This window comes from Lagopus muta, chromosome 8 (genome assembly GCF_023343835.1).
Source record: "Lagopus muta isolate bLagMut1 chromosome 8, bLagMut1 primary, whole genome shotgun sequence".
NCBI lineage: Eukaryota > Metazoa > Chordata > Aves > Galliformes > Phasianidae > Lagopus > Lagopus muta.
In genome coordinates, this window is record NC_064440.1 from 29,469,843 (window position 1) to 29,479,508 (window position 9,666).

Sequence of the window (9,666 nt, forward strand, 5' to 3'; positions counted from 1 at the left end):
TTCTTTAAAAAAATCCCAAAGATTTACTGAATTTACAAATAGGATAAATAATATCTTCAGATATAGCTTTATAATTCATCTACTAAAATAACTTCAGTCTGCTGCATGTGTGGTGTGCTTTTTCATTGTTGCTCTCCAGTTTTGCAATCCGAGATCCAAACTGTACAGCCCTTTTTGGCAGAATGCTTGAAGCTTTAAGGCCAAGTTCCTTGGCTCCAAGGCGCAGAATCAGCTTCTCACCAATTCCTCGAGGTAAAGTCAAGTCTGCTTTTTCTGAGATGGGCAGCGAGTTGAGGAACGAAACAACATCTTCATCAATAAAGGGAAACCTGAAGACATGGGGAAAACAGACTGTGCATTAAACATCAGTGACATGGTACTGAGGGAAGTCTCCAAAGCAACTATATTGTCTAGGAAGGTAGGTAAAAGATACAATTAAACTCAGAAGCCCAGAAGTTTTCAAATTTTGAAGTAACACCCCAAGATAACTTTAAAGCATTAAAAAAAAAAAAATGCTGTATAAAGCCACGCCATAATTTAGAAACAAAATAGTCTACAAGAAAGATCTTAAAGATCTTCACAACCATCTGAATGCCAGGCATTGATATCGATTCACAAGCACTATTAACACCTACCTGCCACCGCACACGCTTCCTGCTAAAATTAAAATGTGTGATTAAGAACATGCCTGGAAAGACACCACTGGGCACCAAAACCTTTCATGCTCTTGAGCAGCCTCGGCTGTTAAGACTACAACTAAAGGGATCTTTTTTGCAAGTCAGTGAATAGTAGTGTGGAGGAGGTGAACTCAAAAAACCCAATTCTTTAAGTATTCTGACTTAATGACATGGAAATGCATGGGATGTCTATCTTGCTTTTATCACATGGATAGGAATATGCAGCCTTGATGCTGGTGCATCACAGCCTCTCTCTCTGTGTTAGGAAGCTGTCATTCTCCAGAGTCACTCCTTAAGTTACCTCAACAGAACACTACAAAGCTGAGAAGACTGCTGCACTTAATGATAAAACCCACTTGATTTTGCTTTCTCCAACATCTGTTGCTGCTTCTTAAAACATCCAGATGGAAATCCAATGTTCATGTTGCTAGACTTCCTTAAGTAACTCTGCCATGGCATTACAGATTACCTTCTTTTTTACCCCCTCAGAGAGTGCATCCTAATACAAATGGAACAGAATTTGGAGACAAAAAACGTGCAAACAAGTTTCAAATAAAGCTTTTTCTCAGAGTGATAAAACTAGAGCCTAACCAGTAAAACCAGCTTTGTTTCATGTTACTATTACCTGGCTTCTTTTCCATGATCACCAATAATCCTGTCATCTCTACCAAGATTCCTAGAAGAAATGCGACCTAACTCCATTTCAAGCTCCTTATTCAGACCTTCTAGGCCACATTTTCTGAAGCAAACACGATGCCGGGAATACCCAGCAAGCTGTTCATCTGCTCCAATTCCTGTAAGCACAACCTAAGGGAAAAGAACAAAAATCTTCGTTAATACCAAGGGAGGCTAATAGTACATAATGGATCTTAGAACTACGCATGTGAAAACATACAAGAAGGAAAGAAATATTCTTTGTAGCTTGAACAGTCAGACTATAATTACAAAAGATTGCAAGCAGTCATCTTGTCTGTCATAACTGATAGCTACTTTGTCACAAAAATCATCACATTAATCCTGAGGAACACGCTGAGTTTATGGATCTGTTCAATTGGATTAATAGCACTTGCCTACTAATGAGTTAAGGCATTGACTTTTCTCCTAGTCACTACTGCTTAATCAAGCTTACAGAAAAGCTATTCACAGAATCAAGGAACTGAATGCAGGCTTTAATTCCAGATTTACTAAAGATTATCGGTATTGTATTCTGCCACTGAACTTCAGAAGCCTTGTGAATATTAAAGAGCCCAGCTAGTTTCTGAAACATTCACAAATTAAGTGTAAGAAAGAAAACAAAAGACTATAAGAAACAATCAGTACCTTTGCAGGACTTCTGTATGGTTTCATTTCTCCTTGCTTATTAATACAGCCCTCTCCTCTGGAAGCAAACCAGATTGCACAGCCAATGCTGTCATCCAAAACTGTATCCAGAGGATAAATCAAGTGATTGATGAATCGTTGTCTCATTTCTTGCAATTCCTTTAGTGTGACATTAATTTCCACAAAGTTCCAGGTTCTTGAAGGGTTAAGGGCTTCTAATTCTTTCAGTCCCGCCCTACCAGTAATTCTATCAGGAACATCAAAGCAAGATAAACGATCACCAGTTTTAGCATCAAGATCTTCATGATTTTCTTGAACACGATGCAAATCAAGCTGCATTTCCTGGCCAATACAGTTTTTAGGGGTACCTGTTTGCTTAGTTTGTTCTTTTGGCATGAAAGCTACGTTGAGAAGATCAATTGGTTCCTCCAAAGGAACGTGTCGATCAGCAAGGGCTGCAATAACCATAGAATCAACGCCACCAGAAAAGAGCACTGCAACATGAGCCTTCCCGGGAAAGACACCCTCAACTTCTCTTGTTCTCTGATCTTCACCTCTAACTAGTAATAAAACTCGTCTCCTTACTGCCTCATCTAAAACATCAATGAACTGATGGACTAGTTTTCTCTTGTGCTCCTCTGCAAGATATCCCTGAAGAGTTTCTATGGAAACCACGTGGCTCGTGTTGCTACTATCAGTGGTTGCACACTCAGCTGAGGCTTCAGAAATGGTTCTGTTGAAGGGCGTTACTGGTGTGCTGAGACATAGTTTTGACTCATTCATCACAACAGTGATGTGATCTGGTAAGTCTTTGGAAATTTGATCCAGAATATCAATGAATATTTCTTCTTCAATTTTCTCTGTGCAACTGTACTTCCATGGAAACAACGTTAAAGACAATGATTTAGTTGTCACACAGCCCTTGAGATCAATTTTGAAAATTCCAGACGCTGGGACTTCTTGACATCGGTTGCAAGATTCCAAATTCACACTTACAGATGTGAGACAGAAAACACTATCACTCACATCACTGAACTGCCAAAGCAAACTACGACGACCAAAATAATCTCTACCAAACCATAAGCTGTGTCCAGATGCTTGATAATAAATAAAAGACCACGGACCCCGAAGCGATGAGAAGAGTGATAAGAAGTCAGCGTCACTACTGCATAGTGCAAGATGACGAAACATAACTTCAGTGTCGTTCTCTGAATCTCCTACGTGCACTCCATTAAAAATTTCTCCATTCCAAAGCAAAATATTGTTACTGACATCTTCAAGAGGCTGAGGAGTCATCAGTCCCCTAAGGTGAAGCACATGGCCAGAAAAAAGACACTTGTAGGATGGCTGGGACACAGTCTTTATCAACTGTTGGCTGCTGTCTGGTCCTCTTCTTCTAAGACGGCAGTACAGATCCTCATTAAAGCCATCACAAATGGTATGCTGACTAGACAAGGCAACAACACAACAAATACCGCACATGGCGACTTGAAATTCAGATGGACTATTTCTTGACTTTAGTCTTCTCTGAATTTTCCAACTCTTGATGTGCTTTCTTTAATTGATCTAATGTATCTGTGTGATGAAAATACCAGAGTAAAGAGTAAATGAATTCATACCTAAGAAATGAGTGTCAGCTGTACAATTAAAGACAGGAAAACAAAAGTAAGAAACATGTGTTACAGTATTCATCTATCACAACCATACCTCACTGCAGTCTATTTGCCTTCAATAATACAAACATCTTTTTCCCCTCAAGGAAATCCATACTACAAGTTTAATAATGTAAAGAAAAAGCCTATCATCGCCTACATAATCAATATGATTTACACATTTGTAGTAAGAAAAGTGAATACACACCATGTCAACATAGTAAACTCCAACCAAAAAAGATATTGACAACTGTTCAATCCAGGAAGTAATTTTATACTTTTGAATTGATTTCTAACACCTTTGTTCAATTATCACATCTCTATCTTCCATTCCCTTATCTTGATAATCCCAAAAACTCATTCTCTCAAGCACCTAAAGACCTCTAGACTTCTAGCTTTACTTCTAGTTCCATACTCATATTTTGTGCTCATCCCATGAAATTTTAAGGGTTAACAAATAAAAAAAAAGGAGGAGAACTGAGCATGTACAGCTTCCCAAAGGGTGCTGAGAATAGTGATTCCTCTGTGGGAGGACTCTCTCCTGTATCTTCAGCACTTGCTGTTTTACCACTCGTGCAAATCAAGCTGAAACCACATTTACCCAACCCAGAAAAGCAGGCACATCAAGTCCACTTGGTATCTAACATGCAGTTGCCAGCTCTTCCACTTGACTACAACTTTGAAATCCTTAACAGCTACAGAGAAAGCTTTTAAACAGTTCAACTATTACCTTTTGCATTGCAAACTTACTTTTGCACTGAGACAGTGTTTCTGTTCGGTCTACAAGGAAGAATATGTTGCTATTGGGTTGCTGCCTATAAACTTTCTGTAAAACAAAAACAATGCTGCATTAAGTAAGAACAACACAGGCTGCAACCACACTGCAGCACAAATCCATGTAAGACCACTGAGATACCCTTCCTTTTCATGTCAGAAGGCTACTTTCTACTCTGCCATGAGCAACACCCTCATGTTGCACCAAAACATTTCAGGATCGACTCACAACCATTCTGCATTTTCCCTTCCCTCATAGTTGGGGGATCATATTTTATGTTACATCATACACACACTAAAATTAGGAAGATTTTAACATAATCTGACCTACTCAAACATAATCATGCAAAAATTCAGCTAAAACAAATAAAATCTTCCAACACCACACCATGTTACACTGCACAAGTGTAAATACACCCTCAAGTGGTGTGGAGAACAAAACATTTTGGTACTAGGCCACATCTGCATTAAAATCTTTAGTGCGACAATTAAAGATAACATATTTACATTTGATTTTTTGGCCCCCTTGCCTCTATACAAATACATCTGATGCTAAAATGAAGTAGCCAAAAGAAATTTCATAATTACTTACCCTGTTCTTCTTTAAATTAGAAAGCTCATCAACTACAACCTTCTGTTCTTTAATCTGAAAGACAAAAGACACGTATCAATGTAATTATTAACAACAAATTACTGTGTTGCAATCCCAAAGATGAAAACCTTCACCCATACTTTAAAGACAGCTAGAAGAATCTATGCCACTGTTCCCTGAACAGACCTCTAAAGTGAAAGTGGACATAAAAACGAAAAAGGTATTCGATTAGCCATTATTCCAAGCACACTACAACTCTTCAGACTACATAACTGAATTACAGTTAGCATGCTTCTTTTGAAATCTAAGTTACCAAGTCAACAATAAGCCAGTGAAGCAGTCTAAGTAACTGCTTTGGAAGGGGGTTATCTTGCATGGGTTGGCATTGCTCCCATCCCCCAAAAGCAGTCATTACTGAGAAGCCAGAGTACCCCTAACTGTTCAGAATCTGAGATTACTTCCCTCCCAACCTTCTCAGAAGGAACCAAGCAAACATGTAAATAACTACTAACAAAAACATCAAGCAATTTTGAGAAACAGAACTTACCTCCACAATGCTTTATAATCTTATATTTTCCAGCTTCAAAACTAGAACAGTAACAGAAACAAACAAAAACCCCCTACAAAACCAAAAATCCCCCCCAAAAAAAAAACCCAACACCTTAAGAGAATTGTGAACAATTGTACTATACTGGAGTTTCAGCACAAAGTTCTTATGCTGGATCTACCACCATCAGTTCAGCTGCACTGGCAGAGACAGCCCGGTGCTCCTGTTTTCCTGGACAACAGCCACCAACGACAAAGAGCAAGCAAGAGCCCTCCAAAAAAGCTGAAAGTGGTTCAGCACTCGCTGTTATGTGTAAGCACCAATCACACAGCTTGCTCTGCTCCTTTCTGCCTCCTGGAACTGGCACAGCTAGAAGTAACAACTACAAGGCCGGATTAGCCAAACTGAACGAAGCACACAGAAAAGGCTGCTCCACCAGCAGCTACACGAGCACGTAGCATTTGTTACTACGAAAAGGGCAGTTTGCTAGTAGGGCTCACAGGGACCAGGCTCCCCCAGGAGAGAGGGTCCCAGCCGAGGCACAACGCAGCCTCAGGTAGGCCCTCCTCTCCTCCACGCTAACCCAACAGGCTGCGCTTTACCCTCCCTTCCGAGCCGCGAGAAGCCCCAAAACAACGCCTAGGTCTACTCCGAGCTCACCTTCCGACTCAGCTCCTCTTTATGGCGCAGCTCGGCGCTTTCCTCCTCCTCCCGTCGCGACATAACGCCGCTTCCCTAACCGGACCGCAGCACGCCACCACACGCACAATGCCTGCGCCTCCCGGCACACAGCTTCCTGCTACTACAGCGCAAGCGCCACCAATGCAGCCGCAGCGGGTGCGCATGCGCGGTGGGGAGCAGCCGTTAGCGTGTCGCGCGCCGCAGCCGTTTGGCGCGTGCGGCTGAGGTGGAGCTGCCGTCGCTGCGGCTGTGAGGGCGGTGAGGGGCAGCTTCTCCCGGTGCTGGCTGCTGTCCGGTTGGATCGCTGGCAGCGTCCTGGCACAAAGAAGGACTTGGTGCTAGTCCCGTGCTTGTTGCTATCCGCCATCTGTTCTGTGGGGGCCCAGTAGAATATTTGCAATAAGAGCTGAAAAATGGTTTTCCGACAAGTAACAAAGCAGAAAATGAAGTGCTTCCCTCTGAAGTAGTGCAGTGCTGGCCCTGCAGTGGAACTGGGTGGCAGAATTTAGTTGATCTGCGTGGTGATTGCAAAACAAGCCAGGTTTTGGAATCTTCATCACATGACATGTTACAGTAACCAAAGATGCGGAGTGAATGCTTTCTTGTTCTGTGCTGTCTTTGAAACTGTGTTGGTGCGTTGGTTTATGGTGCAAGTTAGATACTGGAGAAGTAGCAGAGTGTCTTCTTGAAGCTGGCTTGGAAGCAGAACCAGTGAGTTAAGACCACCCAGCCTGAGTGTTGGCATCATGAGTAGAACAGAGAAGTACCTCACATCAGCAGTGAGAGAAGCAGGCTGCTGCAAAGCCACTGACTGCAATGGTGTGGAGAGCATACAGGGCATCGTCCCACTTCCTATCTCTTCATGCTGAAGTGAAATTGGTAAGTGTACAGTAAGAGTTTGAGACACTACGATAGGTAGTAGCAGATAGGGGTGTAAGAGATCTCTGGTACAGGCGGTGCCATGTGGGTGATGTGGCAGAACTTAGGAATACGAAAATGTTTTGTGTTCATAGCAATCTTTTCTTATTTTTATTTTTTCTGATTGTAGTCTTTGTAACCAAAAATCAGTGAGGTAAGTTCATCGTTCTGAGCATACATACAATAAAACTGTGTAATCACTCACACTGGAGACCTTTGTCTGACCTGAGCTCATGCTTTGCTGGCAGGAAAGAGGCTCCTAAATTACTTGTTGTATGGGATCTGGTGAGTCACGGCCTGAACCTCTGATTGATCACCTGAGGTGAGCCATGAGTCAGCCACAGGAGCACAGATGAGGGCAATTCACCTGTGCTGCCGGAAGGGGTGGAGCCTGGCTGCACCTCTCCTAGACCCTTTTAAGAGCTGACTGCAGTGGGAAACAATTTTTTCTGGAGATCCATTCTCTGGAGTTTTGTAGTGAGCCTAGGGTGTGGGTAAGCTTTCTATTCTCTTGTTGTTATTGTAACTTGCTTTGCCAAACTCTCTTGTTTATTTCATTATTATAACATCTTTATATTTGTTGACTATATGCTTGTGTTGGGGTTGCTTAAGTCTGTGGAATTGTCAGAGGTGCTGTGTTCAGTAGCTCAGTTGAACTATTCCAGTTTTATATCTGTGATGACTAGAATCCAACTCTTTGGTGTGTTGCATGTTACTATAGTATTAGACTTTATGGGGCCCCTGAGCACACTGTTCTTGCCTATTTTGGGAGTGCTAGTTCTCTATTAAGGAAAAGCTGTTTGAGAGACAGCAGCAAACTTGGAGCTCTGAGTAAAAGCTGGAAGAAGCTTTAGCAGGACATCCCCAACTAGGTGTCCTAGGAAGCCTGAATTAGGGCCTGCACCTCCTCTTGAGAAATGTAGTTCTTTCCTTGTTGCTTTCAAACAGAGCCTCTTGTGTTTGCCTTTCACCTGAGCCCCTGTTGTAGTTGTGGGGCTGCGTAGGCAGGATGTACATTTGGACTTGGACCCTGACCCACTGACTTGTTTCCTAGCTGCCCCCCCTCACCTTGTTACTGGGACTTGCAGGCCCTGGTTACTCTGTCCAGACTTGACCCTGACTTGTTGATGACTTACCTTCTCATTTTTACCTTGGACCTGCCTCATCACTGTGAAGTTGTCAAGTGAATTGGACTCTGCATCAAACCTGGTGGCTGCTGCTGGGTCTGCCCTGCTTGCCATGCGTGTATACTGTGGGACAGCATCCTTATTGCCGAGGCCATGACCCCTGTTCACCCTTGCTACCATCCTTAGTTCCTTTTCCCTAACACCTGTGAGGTTACCTAAAGTAACATTCTAGTAAGGGCTAATAATATTAGCAAACACGTAGAGCAAAATGTCATGATAGAGACAACGAAACCCATAAAGCAGGTAGATTATGCTATACAGTATCTAGGATAAGAGAAAAACCAGATTGTAGCTCACATACTTTTTATGAATTTCTGCAGTGTCAGTCTCAATTAGTTGTTGCTAAAATAGATAAAAGTTTACCACAAGTTGGGCAGTCTCTTCATGCAGTCCATCTTATATTTTACCAGACTGCTGATCAGTTGACGTACAGCATTATTGCTTCCAAGGAAAAATACATTATCTGCCATATTTTTTGTTTGACAGCCAAAGTAGTTCTTGTTCACCTGTGATTCTCTTAGCATGATGCAGGGAATATGAGCAGTGAGGGAGCGATCAATCCATCTTGCTTCAGTCATCAAGTCTGATACTTAACTTCAGTCACATAATTGTTATCATAATATCTAAGACAGAAAGAATTCAGCTTGGCTGTAGTTTTTTTAGTCTGGATACTTCTGAATGAACATTGTTTTATCAGTGATCTGATTTGAGATTTACAAGTGATGATGTAATTTGTAGAGGACATGATGTATTTATCTTCAGTTTCTGTAACTTATTGGCTCTGATGCTATTCTTGTTCTTTTCAATGAATTGCTGTAGGTAATCTCTTGTCGTTCCTGTTACGTATAAGAGAAGTACAAGTGAGACTAGCATCATAAGGATACTTACTTGAAATACTTCAATAAGTTGGATTGCAAGTAGTTCAGCATCCTTTGACAATCTAACAGTTACGAATTGTCGTCTAAGAAAGATCTGGAGAGGCAAAATTCAAGACAAATACTTCAGGAAGTTGATGTATTGATATCTTGCTTCCAGGAAATTGTTAACAATGTAAAAAGATGTCTATCTTCTCAATGGTGATTATTTCCTAAGATAGGTCTGAGATTAGCCTGGATTGACCAAATCTTTTTCGTTTGAATTTAATATTGAGACAGCTGAAGACATTCTTGCTTATGATAATGTAACATCTTTGCTGTAGGAAAAGCAATTGTTTACATTGAGAAGTTAAAAAGGGAGAACAGATAAATGCTTCCTTGTGAGCCTACAAGTGCACTTGAAGGTATTCAAAGGAGACATGAATTATATCACACTTATGGAT

The 9,666-nt window shown here is 41.5% G+C and overlaps 1 protein-coding gene across 1 annotated transcript; it reads right to left on the reverse strand.

Annotated features, from left to right (window-relative positions):
* Positions 1–6: 6 nt before the first annotated feature.
* ASNSD1 (asparagine synthetase domain containing 1) lies at positions 7–6,208 on the reverse strand. Its single transcript, XM_048952619.1, has 6 exons — positions 5,563–6,208; positions 5,016–5,069; positions 4,400–4,475; positions 1,998–3,572; positions 1,303–1,484; positions 7–329 (listed from the first exon to the last, which is right to left on the reverse strand). Exons 4-6 carry the CDS (start codon positions 3,477–3,479, stop codon positions 83–85), a joined length of 1,911 nt encoding a protein of 636 aa, XP_048808576.1. The 5' UTR covers positions 3,480–3,572; positions 4,400–4,475; positions 5,016–5,069; positions 5,563–6,208; the 3' UTR covers positions 7–82.
* Between the last annotated feature and the right edge of the window lie 3,458 nt (positions 6,209–9,666).